A 20,547-nucleotide genomic window follows, 5' to 3' on the forward strand; every position below is an offset into this window, starting at 1 on the left:
ACAACACTGAAAAAAGAAATTAAGGAAGACACATATAAATGGAAGCATATACCATGCTCATAGATTGGAAGAATTAATATCATCAAAATGTCCATACTACCCAAAGCAATTTATAGATTCCATGCAATCCCTATTAAGATACCAATGACATATTTCACAGAAATAGAACAGACATTTCAAAAATTTATGTGGAACCATAAATGACCCTGAATAGCCGCAGCAATTTTGAGAAAGAAAAACAAAGTAAGAGGGATCACAATACCAGACATCAAACTATACTACAAAGCCACTATACTCAAAACAATCTGGTACTGGCACAAGAACAGACCCACAGACCAGTGGAACAGAATAGAAAGCCCAGAAATAAGCCCAGGTCTCTATGGCATCTAATATTTGACAAAGGGGCAGAAGCATCAAATGGAGCAATAATAGCCTCTTCAACAAATGGTGTTGGGAGAGCTGGATGGCTACATGCAAAACATTGAAATTGGATCATCAGCGGACACCATACACAAAAATAAACTCAAGACGGATAAAAGACTTAAATATAAGTCGCAACACCATCAAAGTCCTAGAGGAGAACATTGGCAGGAAACTCTCAGATATCCCATGCAGCAATTTTTTCACTGATATGTCTCCTAAGGCAAGGGACACAAAGGAAAGAATAAACAAGTGGGACCTCAGCAAAATAAGAAGCTTCTGCACGGCTAAAGAAAACATCAGCCAACTGAAAAGGGAGCCAACCATTTGGGAAAAAATATTCGCTAATGATACATCAGATAGAGGTTTGATCTCCAAGATATATAAAGAACTCACTCCACTCCACTCCAAGAAGACAAACGATCCAATCCAAAAATGGGCAAAGGATCTGGGCAGATGCTTTTCCTAGGAGGAGATACAGAGGGCCCAGAGGCATTTGAAAGGATGCTCAGCATCACTAGCCATCAGAGAAATGCAGATTAAAACCACCATTAGGTACCACCTCACACTGGTCAGAATGGCAATCATAAACAGATCAACAAACAACAGGTGCTGGCGAGGCTGAGGAGAAGAGGGAACACTAGCACGCTGTTGGTGGGAATGCAGACTGGTGCAGCCATTGTGGAAAGCACCTATTTGTGGAATTTCCTCAAAAAGCTGCAAATTGGAACTGCCTTTTGATCCACTGATTCCCCTGCTGGGACTATACCCTAAGAATTCCAAAACACAAATTCGAAAGAACCTATGCACCCCAATGTTCATAGCAGCACAATTTACAATAGCCAAGTGTTGGAAGCAACCTAAATGCCCATCAGTAGATGATTGGATCAAAAAATTATGGTACATTCACACAATGAAATACTATGCAGCAGAAAGTAAAAAAAGAACTACTAAACTTTGCGACAGCATAGATGGAACTCGAGAGTATTATGCTAAGCAAAATAAGCCAGGGGGTGAAAGACAAATACCATATGATCTCACCTATAAGTGGAACCTAACCAACAATACAAAGATGCAAGGAAAATAGGACCAGCAACACTGAAAGGAAAAGAAACCAACAGAGACAAGAGGGAAGGAAGGAGGCGGGGCAGGGGAAAAGGAAGGGAAGGGGAAAGTCAAGGAACATATAGCAAGGACTCATGGACAAAACCAAAGGGGAAGAGTTGAGGGAGGGAGGCAAGGGAAAGTGGTGGGGGGAAGGCAGAGACAAATGTATTTGAAAAATAAATAAATTTAAAAAAAGAAAAAATAAAGATAGAGAAATAGACTGAATGAATGAGATAGACATTATAGAACTATGAATTACAAGAGCTAAATCTAATAATTCAGAAAAGCAGAATTACAGAGGAGAAGACAGGATTAGTCAAGTAAGAGAAAGGTCAGTAGAAAATGACAAAACTGATACTTTAAGGCAAGATGCATTATTAGAAAAAGAGAAATATTTTACAGAGATAATGAGGTCAGTCAATCAGAAAGATAAATTAACTTTAAATCTTTATGCACTCAGTAAATTAAATGATCTAATTTCCCTTAACAATACACGAACCAAAAAACCACCAGTTCTAACAGGAGAAATAGACTAATTCACATTTATAGTGGGGCATGTTAACACACTTCTATCAAAAATTGAAAATGCAAGCAAACACATTTAAGGTTAGAAATAATAATATCACATGAAGTTAGCAAACTTGACTATACACTTAAAAATACATACATATGAACATAGATACAGATACAAATAACACTGCACTCAACCAGTACAGGCCAATAAACAGTGGCCACAGACTAGGTCAGAAAAAGGACTGAATTTGTATTTTTAAATGTATTTTATTGTGATATTAACAAACTATTAGAAAAATAATGGGAAAATATTTTCACTAAAGCTAAACAGGAATGATAAGGATTTGCATGTTCATCAAATTTGCATGTTGCAAATTATCATGATAATCATGAAACTTTCTATTGTGTCTTTACTAGTAATCAACTCCTTATAAAGAGAATGACGTTCATTATATTAGACTATGACAACCACCATCCTACTTCCCATATTTATTTATTCTTCCATATTTATAGATTAGGCACCTAAATTTGTGACAGTAAATTGTTTTCCAACGCATATAGAGAAGAACCAGAAAAATGAAATTTTGAACCAAGCTTATTTTAACTACAGAACCCATGCATGTAACCAACTTCTTTAATGATTTTTTTCTATCATATTGGAATCTGCTCTATCATATATTCTTGGCAAACATTTGACTACTTGCCCTCATTTATGATAAGCTTGCAAAATAAAGTTTCTCTCTGAAGTGTTATTAGTTGAGTATTTTAATGCAAAACAAAAATAAATGTTGCTTTATATTAAGAAATGGGAAAAAACTTTTGAAAACCAATATAGTGAGGATCCCAGCCACTGGAATTTCTCTCCAAGTTTCTTAGCCATCTTCCTTCTTGTGGCAGAGTTATTGTTTGTTGGATCAGGAAAATGATTAAGCAAAGCTTTAGAATAATATTGCCTACAATAAGGCCAAAACTTGCCTTCACATTAATTAAAAAATAAAAACAAATACCAATGCTTTTCTCAAATTGCTTTTCATATGAATGAAAAATTTAAATAAACATATGAGAACAGTACAAAATAAACACAGTATTTATGCTCTAGTTTTAGGTTTGTTGGAACAAACATATTTTATGTCATGAGAATCACCAATATGATGATGGCAAGACTGGCTTACTAGAGATAGGCTTCAAAAGGAGGTATTTATAGATATTTATTTCAGACACAACAGATTATATTTGTTACGAAGCATATATTAATGGGATAAATTTTGATGGGCCAAAGTAGACACTAAAAAATATTTTTAAATAGTTGGAGAAAAAATGTAGAGACTTGTATTTTACATAAAGGAGGTTGATCTTGGTGCCCTAAGTACAAAAGAATTAGTATAAATAGTGTGTTTCCCTATCATCTGTAGAAGGATCTCCACACTTGTCTCTTACCCCCAGTCCTGGCCTCAAACACTGAGGAGAGTTCTGTGTTCTGACTTTTCCTATAGCCACACATTTAGTCTTTCAGCACATTACCTACTCATGTATTTCTCTCAATTTCTTCTAACTGCCTTGACTTGAAGACAATAACCTGTGGAATTTCAACACAATCATTTACATGTTTCTTAATTTATTCATCAGGCATTACAATGCTCCAAAACATAGACTAAATTTACAGGTCACAATGTCCCAATAAAGGAGCCACTAAATCCACAGAAAGAAATATATCTATTAAATGTCAAGCTTGGTCTTTGGAACAAAACTTTTTAACTGCCTTATCTAGGATGTGCTTGATCTTTACCCCATAGACAAAGGGGTTGAGGAAAGGTGGGAACTGCAGGTAAAGGTTGGACAAGATGCTATGTATATATGATGAGATATAAGATCCAGATCTGTGAATAAAAAAGGAGAAGAAAACAAGGAAATAGAATCGGAAGAAGACACATATGTGGGAGAATACATGTATTAAATACCTTAAGATGTGCCTCTTTCTGGGGCAAGTGAAAGACAGTAATAAATATGTGTATACAGGAGAAAGTAATCAAAATGAAGTCAAGGCCACCAACAATAAAAGCTCCAAAGAGACCATAGAATTTATTGATGTAAACATCTTCAGTGGCAAGTTTCACAAGGTCATGTGTTCACAGTGAGTGTGAGGTATTAACTTTGATTGCTAAAGTTTTAGATGCTACTTTATGAGCAAAATGCATTGGCTTACCAGATTGGCAGGCCTCAATGCCACCCCAACTCCAGTATTTGTAACTAGTTGTTGTGTGAATATGGTAAATTGCCTCAGAGGATAACAGATGGTTATATAGTGGTCCAGAGTTATAGAGATCAGGACTCTTGATTCAGTACCCTGAAATGTGTGGATGAACCACATTGGGAAAAGACAAACACCAAAACAGATCTCTGGGAAGTGGAACCAAAAATTTCCAAGCATATTAAGCATATTGGGGACAATGCTGGTGCTAAATGCAATGTCTGTGGCTCCCAACATGGTCAGGAAGATATACATACACTAATGGAGACTGTGTTCCAATTTGATAATGAGCAAAAGTAGAGAATTTCCCATCAAAGCAATGAGGTACATGACACATAATTGAATCCCGATTCAACTCTGTATAGTTTCAAGGCCAGGGATCAATAAAGGTCAGCAAAAACACTTGGAGGTTGGAAACCAAGGCATGGCAGATCATCTTCGTTCCTAGCAAGGAAGCAAAGTTTGGCAAACTGTGATTCTCTGTACTCGTCTACATGCTATTCTCAACCAGTCACACAAGTACTGAATAACGGAAATAAGAAAATCAACTTCATTAGCTTATATAGCATTTTTTAAAATGAAAGAGTCAATGGACATTGGCCCCACAGAGTTTCATCAGTATATATACACATTAGCAAAACCATTGGCCCATACTCAGTGATATCCACAGTTTGAAAACAGAGTATTTGAACACAATGCTGATGATGGGGCCAACATGATCAGGCTGCTTAGTGGTAATCTCCCCCTCCCTATTCCATCTTCTTTTTCTTCTTATAACCTGTTCATGAAAATCAGGAAAAAAAATGGAATGATACTTTAGACAGAGAAACACCAAAATCCATAATGCCTTGAGGCCTACTTTTCTCTCCTTCCTACTTCCTCTCTTCTTTTTACCCTCCAATCACTTTAGACTAGCAGGGCTGGGTATTTCTACAGAGCATACCAGCACTTCTTTGATAAACTATTGATTGAAGACTCTTTCTAGTATTGTGACTCCACCAATAAAACTACCTTTCCTCACCTTGAATTTCCTTCCCACCAAGAAATTTTCAAGTATGATATTGATGCAGGACCCAGAATCCAACAAGATAGACATGGGCAGCTGCATATTTTTGTATATTACCATGGCAATTCTGATTCAAAAACAAGTCTGATATATAAATTTCTCACTTAGATCAGCACCCACAGCTCCTCGCACAGTCTCTTTTCCATACAATAAAGTGAGGACAGTTTGAAAATATTAGTTAATAAGAGTACTAAAGAGTACCTGGTGTAGGTAAAGAGGGACCTTGGGTGTTTCACCAGGAGAGCAATGAGGAAGATGTTGAAATGTTTGGAAGTAAGGTTAAGTAAATGAGATTGGAAACCAAGGTCTCCGTATGAAAGAAGTGTTGAAAGAGATAATCCTTGTATAGAAAGCAGGGCTAATTATGGCTGAAGGGAAGCAGAAGTTTCTAATTTCTTTTCTGCAAAACCTGAAGAAAGAAAAATATGAGAGTGTGGGTTTCTTTGAGAATTGTCCAAGATGTTGCATGGAGAATGATTGACAGACACAGGTGTAAGTGACTTGGGAGGGAGCAGAGGCAGGACAAGAAGATCCCAAATTCTCATTGCAACACAAAGTTTGTTGTTGTGAACACTTCACACTTCCCAGTAACTGAATACAAACGGCAAACTGTAGTTCAATTTTAGCACTGACAAGAGTAGGCATCTAAAAATGTATTTTTTAAAGTGAAAACAGAGACTCTTCCTAAGTGATTAGTTGCCTAAATCTAAATCAAATATATCTAACCATTTTTTGTGTAGTTACTCTAAGCACTTTGAAACACTTCTCCATAAATGAAGTCATCACCTCCAAATATTATTCTGAGTTATTCACTGGCCCCCAATGACAATATTCATAAATTTTAAATTTGGAATATTTTGGAGATTATTTTACCAAATCCCTCTCTCAAAACATAATTATTTAGCATAACTTCTTGGCTGCTGACTCAATGTATGCTAATGTCTTTCCCTACCTTCTGTCTAATTATTGTACAACTCTCTTAGAAAGGTCTCCTTATGTTGAGCTAACATGTAGCCTGTAACAGACAACTTCTTTTTTGAATTATATAACTTCAGGTATAAAGTACAAAGATTCAAGTCACTCATGATCCTCTCTTTTTCAAGTATAACATGTTTAGGTCTACTGAACTTGTCCAATAACATGCTACCAATTGCTTTTAACTTCTCAGTTTTCTAAAGCATATTCTTCAATTTATCATGACTATTATCAAATTGTATTCCTACAAGTTCAAATTCAGACACTATCATCAATAAATTTATTCTCTTATGATTTGGAATTTTGTTTCTGGAGTTAACATTTATGGCTTTACTTGTGTGTTTTCACTCCAAGATATATTTTTACCTCCATTTGACCTAGTATACCTTCTTAGCTATCCACTATACTCATTATTCAGGAATAGCAGTGGGAAGTGACTGACGTAACAGAAGGTTGTTCTTTGCTGATCCCAGGTATGGAAGATTCATCTTTTCTAACATAATTTTATCTGATGACCAAACTTCATCAGCCTCTTAAAAATTCTAAGAGATATTTTTTTACTCCCTAGGTCAAAGAAGTAGGTTTAGGGCCAGGAGAACATATATCATTTTTTAGGACAATCTTCTCACTCAATCCCCAGGGGACACGGTAAACCATGTCTGATGAAAAGATGGCCATGTTCAAGCATCTAGTGCAATTGTGTCTCAGAACCAGAGTTTGGGATTCACCTTGCTCTCCAATTTGTGACAAAAATGGAACACAAAGTGGAGAAGTGAATAACATGGGAATTCACTTCTTGACTGAGAAGATTGTTAGCTTTATTTCACGCTATTTAAGGAAAGAGAATTGGAAACAAAACAAATAATTTTTTCTTCTTATTTACTCTTGGCACTCCATGGAGATTCAGGGATTTCCAAATTCACTTCAGGTGTCCCAACGAGGAGTGTGTTGGAATTCATAGGAAACACAGGGTTTATTGTGAGCTTTGTATGTAGCAAAGTTTGCTAAGAATAGGGGCAAAACTTCAGCAATACACTGATAGTATATACCTTATCTACAATGACAGGGGATGAAGGCAGTTATTCTAGAGAAGGAGGTCATAGACATTTTCAACAAACATTTGATCACAAGAATGTCTATACTTTTAAATATCTTTAATATATAATTTAATTTAAAATACGTATTTTTTTGCCTTTTTCTTTCTTATTGTATAAAATTAATTCATGCAATAAAAAAGAAAATATACCCATATTCTTATTAACTCAAGTAAAATATTATTAGTCTTTTAGTATTCTAATCTTTAGAAGTTTTTATTTTTAATTAATATATAATGTAATCATTATATATCATATTTTACTCTTTAATAATTATTTTGAGTTTATGAAAAATATTCAAAATATATTTTTGATTGACATTATATTTTGTCATGAAGAAGTCTTTAATTAACAAAACATATATAGCTATTGGACATACTGTTATTTTAATTTAAATTTTAAAAATTCTACAAAGATCATATTTATGCCTAGGATGTACTTTTAAATGTAAGAACAGGAATGTATATTTAAGGTCAATGCCTTATCCCAAATTCCAATCACAGTGCTCAAAATATAGAATAATCTTAACAAATATTTTCCAAGAAATCATAACACATTAGAAGACAGTTTTGCTCTGAATATAAAAGTACCAAATGTACTATGTTAAACTGACTTGTTTGCTAAATACTACATCAGAAATATATTTTCATTATATTTTCCAAAAGCATTATATACTAAAAGATACATGTCCTGGCCAGGTGGCTAAGTTGGTTGGGGCATCATCCGTACACCTAAAGGTTTTGGGTTCAATTCCCAGTCAGAGCACATACCTAGGTTGCGGGTTTAATCCCCTGTCAGAGCATGGACAGGAGGCAACCGATTGATGTTTCTCTCTCACAAGGATGTCCCTCTCTTTCTCTCTAAATCAATAAACATATGCTCAGGTGAGGATTTAAAAAAAGATACAGAGAAAAGAAGTATAAAAACTGAAAACCCATACTATATATCAGTTGTTTACTGAGGAAAGTATCAACATAATTAAATCAAGCTTCTATTCCACTATGACAGCATTTCCCACTCTTCTTCCAAAGGTAATAACCTTTACATGCTGATTATTATCTCCTATGAATTCTTGTATTTTAACAGCTCACTCTCTTTCATTCTTGTTTCAATACTTGCACACAATGAGGTACATCTAAGCTGTTGACCTTACTGTATTTCCACTTCATCCTTTTCATAGTTCACATCCCATCTTACTGTGATTACTGCGATATTCTCAACTCTGTTACCCCATTCTGGCTTCATCATAGCTCATCCGATACCTCATTAAATCAGAATATGTACTCTGTATATTCCTCTTCCTATGCAAATGGAATGACTGAAAAAATGCATTAAAGTGCTACTGGACTTATTTTAAATTGATTATGAATAACCTCAAATGGAAACTTTAGTGATGCTTTGTTGGATTTGTTTTGTTTTTTTGTTGAATGTATTGCGGTGATATTGGTCAATAAAATTATATAGGTTTCAGGTATATAATTTTATAGTACATCATCTGTATATTGTGTGTTCACCACCCCAAGTCAAGTCTCCTTCTAGTGATGCTTTTTTAATGATGGCTAATAATAACCAAAAGTAGAAACAATCTGTCATCCTATAAATAACTAAATAAAATGTGTCATATCCATACAATGGACTATTGCTAAGCCATAAAAAGGAATGCAGTACTGATATGATGCATGGATGAAGTCCTCATATATTATTCTTTGTTTTGATACCATCCCCCACCACCGCCGCCAGAAAGGCAAATCCATAGAGAAAGAAGATAGATTAGTGGTTGGCAAGATGGGGGGTAGGGGCATTGGAGGTGGGCATGATGGAGGAAAAGGGAAGTGGTTATTAATGAATATGGGTTTCTTTTAGGATGATGAAAATATTCTGGAGTTGGATAGTGATGATGGTTGCACAATATTTATAATATACTAAAAACCACTGAGCTGAATATTTAAAAATAAAAATTTTTATGATATCTGACTTATAGATAAAAATAAATGATTGCATAAATAAAAGAACACCAGGTAATTCCGGCATTCCACCTAGCATGCTTCCTAACACATGGCATGCCCAAAACATGGATCTGGCTCCAGCTGGAGGAGCCAGTGTGCAGCAGTTCCAAACCTCTGCTCCATTCATTTCTGCTTCTTTGCATTTGAAATTGTAGTGATTTTTCTCTGGATCTTAACTCTAGGGTATTCATACCTGGCCCTGAATATTTTAGTTACATTTGGGGTCAGGACCTATGCTACATCCTTTTTGAGCATTATCACATTTCTCACAACAGGTCTCTGAAGTGGGTATCCTGAGCCCCATTTTAAAAAAGAGAAAGTAAGGTGTCCAGAAATATGTAGGCAGTTGAGAGAAGGGCAGTAAAGAAGCTCTGGTCTGCCTGATTCCTGGTTATGATATATTTGTCCATTTTTAATTTAAGGTAATCCCTTCAAGCTCTTATTTCAAGACTCTTGGGGGGGGGTAGGCAGAGACAAATGTATTTGGAAAAATAAAATAAAATAAAATAAATAAATAAATAAATAAATAAGTATCCATCACTTCATTGATAGGGCATATGTCAATCTGACACATATCTCAAACCTGTAACTGCTGCAGGTGACTACCCTGGATTCTGCCTCTGTTTCACCAGAGCCCTTAATTGAAGGGGACGTCAAACCTGTGAGTGGCATCATGAATCCAATGTCGCTTTGGGGCCAGATCTTTTTTCAACCTTAAAGAAGGTTATATGTTCCTGGGTCCACAGCATGGAACAAATTTGACCTGGGAAGGAGACTCAAAGGAAAACAAAATGCCAAATAGAGCTGTGTTCTGACTGGAAGACAACCTGAAAGTAGCTGGACCAGGTTCTTATACTCTATTTGAAGGTTGTTTCAATAGCCCAGCTGAGGTTTTTTCAACAGAGAGAACAGGAAGGTATGACAGTGTGCTCTGAAAAACCATCTCTAAGATATATTTGGATATAACAGAGAACAAGAGACTCTTGAGTCCTGGAGAGGTCAAATAAATGTCTATAGTAACTTGATTTCTCCTGGAGTCTGAGTAGTGTGTTGGTGGTGCAGACACTTCACATAGAGAGAAAAACAAAGGCCAGAGGTTACACATACGATACATAATGCTCAAAGCAGCATGTACAGAGCCAACTTTTGGAATGTAACAATTCCAAGCTCTGTCCCCTCTTCACCAGGACTCAAACTTGGACTATTTGTGCTCCTGAATACTTTCTTAATTCTCCTGAGCCTCAGTTCCATTGTCTGTAAAATAAGAATAGGGTAATAGATACTCTTAACTAAGGCCTGGACTGACCTATGGAGCTGACAGCCTCCTCTTCTTTCCTCACTGGCTGAATTTTAAGCTGTTTCCTCTAAATCTAAATATACATGCCATGTTTATTATTATAATTATATATGTCAGCTAAATGTTCAATAAGCAACAAAAAAGTAAATCAATGTAACTATATGAACAAAATAAAGGACAGAGTCTTTTCAATAATTGCAGAGAAAACATGAAAATATTCAACATTCATTTAAAATTAAAACCATCTGAAAACTAGAAATAATAGAGAACTTAAGTTGGTGAAATTTACCTATGAACCACCTAAGTTAATATCATACTTAAGAGTGCAAAACGAAAACATCTTCTTCAGATTGGGAGTAATGCAAGGATGTACACTGTCAATACTTCTATTCAGCATGGTACAGAAGTCCAAATCATAGCAATATAAAGAGTAAAATAAATAAAAGATGTAGAAGACCATTTTTTTAAGTAGAAAAAAAGAAGAACTAAAACTATCCTATTTGCATACAATATGATTGTTTATATAGGAAAACTCAAGGGAAACTATACATCATTAAAACTAGTAAGTGACTCTAGTGATTTATGATAAAAAGTGAATCCAAAAATAAATTGAATTATTATAGACTAGCAACAACAATTACACATAAAATTTAAAACTATGTTTATAGTAACAACAGAACATAAAATAATTAAGAATCATTAAAAAAATACTTCCAAGCTTTATAAAATAAAAAGTTAAAAAACTTTAAAGATGAAATTAAAGAAGACCTAAATAGGCACATCATTTCTTTGATTAAAATATACAATATCAGCAACACTGAAAGGAAAAGAAACGAAGAGACAAGAGGGATGGAGCAGGGGGACGGGGGAAAAGGAAGGGAATGGGAGGGTTGGGGAACATGTAGCGAGGTCTTATGGACAAAACCAAAGGGGAAGGATTGAGGGAGGGAGTGGGAAGGGGGCAGGGGGAGGTGGTGGGGAGAAGGCAGAGACAAATGTATTTGAAAAAATAAAGAAAATAAATTAAATGAAAAAATATATACAATATCATTAAATTGACAATATTTCCTTAATTGCTCTATAAATTAAATATGATCTCAATCAAAATTCTAGCATGTATTTTGGGGATATTGACAAGCTGCTTTTAAAGTGTGTGCAGGAACACAAAAAACTTAGGAAAAATGCTTTTAAAAACAAAAGAACAAAGTGGGAGTCCTGACCTCACCCAATTTGAAGACTTAACCACAGATCTGCATCTGTGTTAATTTGGTATTAACCCATACATATACAGCCAAAGGATTTTTCAATTAAAGTGCCAAGGTAATACAATAGATACAGAAATATTTCTTCAACAAATATGCTGTATCAACTGTACATCTATATAAAAACGAAAACTATGAAGCTTACATTATACAAAAATATACTTAAAATCTTTTATTGACCTAAACTGAAAACACAATATACTATAAAACTTTGTGGTAAGAACATAGAAGAAAATCTTTGTGACCATGGGAGTAGGCAAAGATGTCTTAGATAAAACAAAACAAAATGAAAACCATAAGTGGAAAATAATTGATAAAATTGAACTTAATGAAAAAGTAACTTATACTCTTTGAAAGATACCATTAAGAAAATAAAAAGGCAAGTTACAGAGTGAGAAGAAACATCTCTCTCTCTCTCTCTCTCTCTCTCACACACACACACACACACACACACACACACACACACACACACACACAGACACATACACATGGGCGAGGTCTGTCCGGAAAGTATCAAGCCATGTGTTATGGTAAAGAGACACATTTATTGAAGAAGATACAAGATACAAGAAACACTGGACATAGAACAATGACACCTCAGTCCCCTTTAAACTAGGCACCTGGGAACCTCACACAGTGAGGGAGCAATCACCACCTGTTGCCCCATTGTATGTTCCTGAATCTCATTCATGGTGTGAAATCTCTTCCCCTTCAAAGGTGATTTTAGTTTTGGGAAAAGCCAGAAGTCGCAGGGTGCAAATCTGAGCTATAGCTGGGCTGAGTCACCTGGGTAATTTAATGTTTCACAAAAAATCTCTACATGAGATGTGATGCATGAACGGGCACATTGTCATGACAAACTGCCAAGCACCTGTTGCTCATAGCTGCAGCCTTCTGAATCATCAAATAGTTAACATGGAGGAATGTTCAAGCTTAATGCAAAATTTGATATACATTATATCCCAATGCCTATTTTATTTTAATTATTTTATAATTGAAAATTGTAGCCTTTAATTCCCTTCATCTATTATGCCCATCATACAAATTTCCTCTTCTCTGGCAACAGTCCTGTTTTAATGATATTGGTTGTATTTCATTCATTCACTTTCTTTGTCTTTTAGCTTCCACATATAAATGAAATCCTATGGTATTTGTTTCTTTTTTATTTTTGTTTCTTATTTATTTATTTATTCATTCATTCATTCATTCATTCATTTTTATTGCTCAATTACAGCTGCCCCACCTTTTCCCCCATTGCTCTCTCCTGCCCCGCCCTCCCACTCCCATAGTCAAACCCCACCCCATTGTCTGTACCCGTGAGTCCTCTATTCATGTTTATTTACTTGCTCCTTCCCTTTCTTCCTCCTGTTATTCCCCTCCTTCTTCCCCTCTGATCACTGTCAGTCTATTCTTTATTTCCTTGTCTCTGGTTCTATTTTCTTTGTTTGTCTGTTTGTTTTGTTGATTAGGTTCCTCTTACATGTGAGATTATATGATATTTGTCTTTCAACACCTGGCTTATTTTACTTATCACAATATGGTATTAGTTATTATGTGATTTATTTTACTTAGCATTGTACCCTCAAGATCCATTATTGCAAATGAAAATATGTCATATTTTATTATAGCTGAGTAGTGTTCCACTGTGTGTGTGTATGTATCTTCTACAACTATTCATTTACCAATAAACACTTAAGGCTACATATCTTTTTGAATTAGTGTTTAATTTCCTTCAGATAAATATCCACAAGTGGAAGTGAAGTGCCTCCTCTTAGTAATTACCCTATATCTCATCTTCTGTTTCAGATACAAAAAAAAGTTGCTCAGTTATTACACATTGTTATAAGTCTCTTTAATTAATTAGAGGCTTACATAGCCTGACTATTAACCCATAGTAATCCTTTCTTCATATAAAAATTTTTTTTTCATTTTCTAGTGCACATTTTAATGTCTTTATTTCTCTTCCCTCTACAACAGAAGATAAATGAAATCATGTACTCTGAAGCATATAAAGTGTGTGTCTTTTTTCATTTCTTGAAACACATAGGTAGATTTTTTTTTTAATATAGATGTTGTTCTCATTTCATTTGTGTATTTTGGTATATTTATACTGTGAAATATGACTTTTCTTTTCACTCAATATTGATCTGTGTTTATCATCATATTTTATTTGTTTTGATCTCATTCAGGAATAACACATACTTATCATTTCCATTCTTTATCATTTATATAGAATAACCTCTCAGAAAGAGTTCATATATGTGACATTTTTTTTCTTTTGATGAGATGATGTCCTCATCAATTATTTAGTATGCACGACAGATGCCACAACATCTGAAATATTTCATGGTCTAATACATAATTAAAATATATTGAGTGCTTATTATCTTCTTATACACCTTTTTCATATGTCATACCCATTAACATTGCCTTATTCTTTATTTTTATGTTTTACCTCACATACTTCATGTTCGCATAAGTTTTGTTAAAAACCAAGAGCATATGACTCGAATTTATTTCTGCTTCATTCAACAAGCTTTTTCCTAAAATTATTCTCTACCTCTGTATATTGAATTGTATTGTCCCTTCCTTTTTCTCTACTGGGATGTTTTCTTGGATTAGATCCTTCTTGTCAGTGAATCTGTCTAAAATTTGAAAACCAGATGTCTCTCTCTGCCTTCTTGGCTATTTTTAAATATCATCTTATTTTTCTCAGGCTTAATGGTTGATCAAAAAAAATTTAAATCTGATTTCTATTGATGCAGCATGTTGGAAGAGGATGGAGATATGTGGGCAGAGGACAAGCAAAATGTGAAGAAAAATCTGAAGTTCCTGTTTTAGAAGTCAGTTTATCATATTTGTTTTGTGTTTGGCATATACTTTATTTCAAAATTAGATAATGAGTCATTCAAGTCATCATCTTTGCTTACTTTTCTAATATTGGAATAAACTTTCTAGTACGCACAATTTCTGTATAGCAATATTAAATACTACATTAAAGCCTCCAGATTTATTGCTTTTGAATACCATTAATCAGCATGAAGATGTTTAATTGTTTATTATTTAATGAAATTTTTATAGAGCTTCCAAGAAGTCTCAGGCATTATTTTACATATTATTGATAAAATGTAAATAAAACAAGGTTTCATACTCAAGATACTTGCAGTAGGCAATTATTGAATGTAGTATAATTAATTTTTGTATTTGTTTCATTCTGAAGCTTCAACCTCCAAATTTGGGTAAATCTTTTTGGGTAATCTCATTAAAACATGTGCCACTTGAAGGATATTTTCTATTTATGTACTGATGACATTTTTCTTTTTGAAAAAAAAGTATTTTTAAATACCCTAATTTGTAGGATGAAAGGCAGAAGAATGAATAGAAGTCACACTGACTTTCTCCCAGGACCAATCTGGAATTACAACTAAATTGTGGATAAATCACCTGGAAAAAACAACTGAACAATAGCGAGAGAGGAGCCTTATAATTTTGGACAGACAGAAGAATCAGCATAAGCACAACCTAACCGCCACTTACCCTGGTCTCTGGTAAAGGCAGGGGCAAGGTGAGGGAAGACTGGGGAAGGAGGCTTTGGGAAGAGGGCTGAGAGAGTAGCCAGCAGGATCTCGGTGCTGACTCATCCCCAATATGGCAGCAGCCATTTGGCTCAGGCAGATCACTCTCCTGAGCAGCAGTAAGTGAGAGGACCCAATAACACCATCCCCAGGGGGGACTCTGCCCTAGCCTATGGTATCTAAGCCTGACAGCTGAGTGCAGACTGACTAAATTAACAACTGAAGGAGACAGCCACAAACAGAAGATTCCTGGAAGTCTCGAACAGACTGCTTAAGGTCAGACAGGGTCAACATCTGACATCATCAGAGGCAGACCCAGAAAGAAAAAACAGCAGTCTCCTACCATTGAAGTTTATACCACAAAGTCAGGAAATCAAGACAAATCAATTGAAGAAGCAGAAGCAAAAAAGAAGAGTCTCCCAAATAATGAGAAGACAAAGAAACACCCCTCAATTGAAGGGAAAGGAGTAACTCGTAGAAAGAGAACTAAATGAAATAGAGGCGAGTAAATTATCAGATATTGAGTTCCAAACATCGGTTCTAAGGAAGCTCAAAGAGCTCAGTGAGCTCAGAGAGAATTACAAAAAACCACAGGGAAACTACGAGGAACTTACTGCAAACTATATCAGGATGAAAAAGGACAGAGAAAGTATCAATAGAGGACAGGAGGAAATGAAGGGTAAAATTTCTGAATTGAAGAACACAGTAGAAGGAATCAAAAGCAAGCTAGATGAAGCAGAGGATTGAATCAGTGAGCTGGAGGATAAGGTAGCAAAAAGATCCCAGAAAAAGCAAGAAAATGAAAAGAGACTCAAATAGAATAAAGATGCATTGACGGAAATTCAGGACAACCTGAAATATAATAATATCCATATAATAGAGATACCAGAAGGAGAGGAAGAGAAGCAAGGGATAGATTACTTGAAAAAGTAATGATGGAAAACTTCCCTCAGTTGAGGAGAGAAAAAGTCACACAAGTCCAGGAAGCACAGAGGGTCCCATTCAAGAGGAAACCAATGAGGCCTACTCCAAGACACGTCATAATTAAAATGGCAAATATCAAAGACAAACTGAGAATCCTGAAGGAAGCAAGGAGAAAGAGTTAGTAACATACAAGGGAGCCCTGATAAGGCTAGCAGCTGACTTCTCAACAGAAACACTGCAAGCCAGAAGGGAATGTCAAGAAATATTGCAAGTCGTGAAAAGCAAAGGCCTGCAATCAAGACTACTCTGACCAGCAAGGCTCTCAATTTAAATGGGAGGTGAAATAAAGAGTTTCCCAGACTAATAAGGCTAAAAGAATACACCTCCACCAAACCAGCATTGCAAGATATGCTAAAGGGACTGCTTTAAGAAGATGAGAAAAAAGAGTCTATGAATACCCAATTCCTTTCACAGTCACCAATACTTGATATTACCAATATTTTTAATACTTATTAATCTGATTGTGACAAGGATGTGTTATTTTAATTGTTCCTTTATTACTTGTTGAAACTAAACCTGTTTTTGTAGATTTCTTGCCTATTTCTATGATTTTTTAAAAAAGCTTTAAATGACTTTTTGGTATTCTTTATCCATTTTTTGATTAAATGTTTGTAGAATTTTTTCCCTAAAAAAACAAACTATTAACCCTTTTTTAGATGTACTGCAAATATTTTCCCATTATATTCCTTGTCTTTTAACTTTTTTATATGTATATTACTATGTAGTCTTAAATGTTTAATATAGTCATATTGTCAATATTTTACTATTTTACTTTATAGCTTCTCAGTTTGAATATTTTACTTCAGGGTAAGAAAAATATTATTTTGTGTTTTCTCCTGAAACTCTTTAGATTCTAAATATTGATTTTTAACTCACCTGATTCTTTCTTATATAATGTGTGAAATAAGGCTCTCTGTTTTATTTCAAGTAATAGTGGTCCACATACCTTATTGTCGAGTAAGCCTTATTTTTCCTTTTGATTTGAAATATCAATTTAATCATATAATACATTGTTAGACAGATATATATGTTTGTTTCTAAAACGCTCAGTATATTTCATTGATCTACTTGATTATTTCTATGCTGGTGTCATGTTGTTTTAATTGCTGAGACTTTATAATGGATTTAAATTTTTTAATATTTTATAATGGATTTTGACTTTAAAAAATAAATAAATAAAATCAATCTGCATTAAAAAAAAAAAGAAGGAACCCCTACCTTTTGGGACAACATGGGTGGAACTGGAGAATATTATGCTAAGTGAAATAAGCCAGTCAGTGAAAAGCAAATACCATATGATCTCATCTGTAAGTGGAATCTATTCATCAAAATAATGAACAAAATAAACCACAGGCATGGAAACATGGAACAGACTGAAAGTGACCAGAGGGGATGGGGAAGGAGGACCATGGTGGAAAGAGAGGGAAGGGACTGGATAAAGAACATGCATGAATAACCCATGGACATGGACAACGGTGTGGGAATTGACCGTGGGAGACGGGGTTGGGCATGGGATGGGTGGAAGAGGGCAAAAGGGGAAAAATTGAGACAACTGTAATAGAATAAACATAATTTACAAAAATTACTTTAAAAATTAAAAAAAAGAACAGATCAAAGCTCCAAAAACAAAACTGAGCAATGAACAGATAGCCAACATATCATATGCACAGTTCAAATAGATAAATACATACATACATACATACCATAATTTTTCTAGTGGTATTTTTACTACATTATTTCCTATACAAATTCATCACTATTTATTGTCTATGGGAGTCATCCTATATGTTTTGTGTTGCTGATATCACTACTGCATTATTGTTATGTTTATCACTTTTTAAGAGAAAATAGGTAAAATAGATATGTGATTCAAATTATGTCACACTATAGATTCACAAGCAGATATTAGGAAATGACATATGTCCAGAATTTTAGCTATGCATTGGGTTACAATTTGAAAATATTCATGTGTGACATGGTCCTCGAAAATTACTTAGTATTATCTTGCTTTCTGCAATTTTGTTTTTTATATAGAACTAAGGGTTGACGGATAGGAACTTCTAACTTTAAACAGACAGGCCAAATATAGAAGAATAACTTCAAATATAAAAACAATTTGAAAACTCAGAATAAGAGTTTTTGTCATATATGGGTGGTAAGACAAAGTTAAGTATTTTATGATTTCTTAAATACCTTCATCAATGATAAGCATGTAAAATTTAAAGATTGTTTTTGGATGTAGATATTTGTAAAATAAACAACTTTTCATGATATCCATATTGCTACTTTGAACTAACCTAAAATCTCCATAAAAAGAGCCACTAATGATCAAAATGTTTTTTTGAAGAGAATTATTCTCAGGACATGGTCACGGATTTTTTTGGTCTTCACTCCATAGACAATAGGATTTAGAAAAGGTGGGACTATAAGGTAAAGGTTTGATAAAAGAATATGAACATATGGTGGTATGTGAGAGCCAAACCTATGTGTGAAGAAAGAGAAGAAGGCAAGGAGATAGAACTGGAGGAAGACACATATATGGGTAAAGCAGGTATTAAAAGCTTTGAATCGTGCTTCCTTCTGGGGTAGTTGAAAGACAGTGATAAGGATTTGAATATAGGACAAAATGATAAAAATTATGTCAAACCCTAAGATAAAGAAGGCAACCAATAGACCTAATGTTTTGTTGATTCGGATGTCTTCAGCAGCCAGTTTCACAACGGCCAAGTGCTCACAGTACGTATGGGAGATAACTGTGGTTCGGTAGAGTTTAAGACGACATTTGATAAGCACTATGCATGGTGTTATAAGAATGGCAGCCCTGAGTATCACCCCAACTCCTATGTGAGTCAAGAGTTGTTGGGTGAAGATGATGGTATGTCTCAAAGGGTGGCAGATGGCCACATAACGATCTAGGGCCATTGCCAATAAGACACCTGATTCAATTCCTTGGAATGAGTGAACAAGCCACATTTGTAGAAGGCAGGCTTCAAAAGATACCTTTGAAAAATGAAACCAGAAGATGCCTAACATTTTGGGAAGAATACAGTTGCTGAGTGCAAGGTCTGTGGCCCCCAACATTGCCAAAAAAATGTACATGGGTTTATGGAGGCTGTTTTCATACTTAATTATAACTAAAATCAGGGAATTTCCAATCACAGCAATGAGATACATTATACAGAATGGAATCCCAATCCAACACTGCACAGACTCCAGGCCAGGAATCCCAATGAATGTCAGTACAGGGGGCATGAAGACTGAGCCATTGAATATGAGCATGGTGATTTGATCATTAGAATCAAGTAGTGGTATGTTTGTTTTATCTTCTGTTCCCTGCAAAAATTTAATGAATTAAAAATAAGAATTAATTTATTTATTTATCAAAATATACTTCAGTTAAATTAGAAATATACCATTTTATCTTTTCTATCCAAACTACTCCTAATTTTCTTTCTTCTCAGTCTTTTAACAGTCCACTATCAGGTTCTATATCTCTTTATGTCTTAATTATTTCCAATCAGCAAAATTAAATGGATTGAATGGTTTCTTTTTGGCCCATGACTGCTGGACCAAACAAATTCCTTTTAATTTTTGTTTGCTAAACATATGTGCTTTTTTGTGACATGCCAATAGGAATTGCAGAAAAATATCTGATGCAGAGTAAAAATATTTCAAAAACTAGATTCCACCTAGGCTAGACATACAAGATGGTAAGGATTAAGTGGCATAAATAATTTTGCTTGATTAAAATCATAAGCCTTGGTTACCAGAACGTTTTTCAGTTTTGCAGTTCACCAACTTGCTTTTTCATGTTATTATCTTCATAGTGAGTTCCTTTTCCAATAAATTCTACCAAAATACTTTCAACCTAATTTTTCAAACTTGCTGGGTTTTCCCCAAATCCAACCATATGTTCTGCACCTTTTTCTACTTATTCTCTGAGAAAATAAATCCTTTTTAAAATCTAAAGCTTTTTCCATAGCAGTTAATTTTAGAGCTT

At 34.7% G+C, this 20,547-nt stretch overlaps 1 protein-coding gene and 1 pseudogene across 1 annotated transcript; both read right to left on the reverse strand.

Moving 5' to 3' along the window:
* Nucleotides 1–3,763: 3,763 nt before the first annotated feature.
* On the reverse strand, nt 3,764–4,724 carry LOC129076435 (olfactory receptor 52A1-like; annotated as a pseudogene).
* A 14,151-nt stretch (nt 4,725–18,875) lies between these two features.
* On the reverse strand, nt 18,876–19,841 carry LOC129076436 (olfactory receptor 52A5-like). Its single transcript, XM_054580607.1, has one exon. It carries the CDS (start codon nt 19,824–19,826, stop codon nt 18,876–18,878), a length of 951 nt encoding a protein of 316 aa, XP_054436582.1. The 5' UTR covers nt 19,827–19,841.
* Between the last annotated feature and the right edge of the window lie 706 nt (nt 19,842–20,547).

Source organism: Pteronotus mesoamericanus, unplaced genomic scaffold, assembly GCF_021234165.1.
Source record: "Pteronotus mesoamericanus isolate MK-2021 breed Mesoamerican mustached bat unplaced genomic scaffold, CSHL_Meso_final contig_591, whole genome shotgun sequence".
NCBI lineage: Eukaryota > Metazoa > Chordata > Mammalia > Chiroptera > Mormoopidae > Pteronotus > Pteronotus mesoamericanus.

Coding starts and splice junctions, on each gene's coding strand:
- LOC129076436 (XM_054580607.1), bottom strand. CDS start 19,826: ATGCTCATATTCAATGGCTCAGTCTTCATGCCCCCTGTACTGACATTC.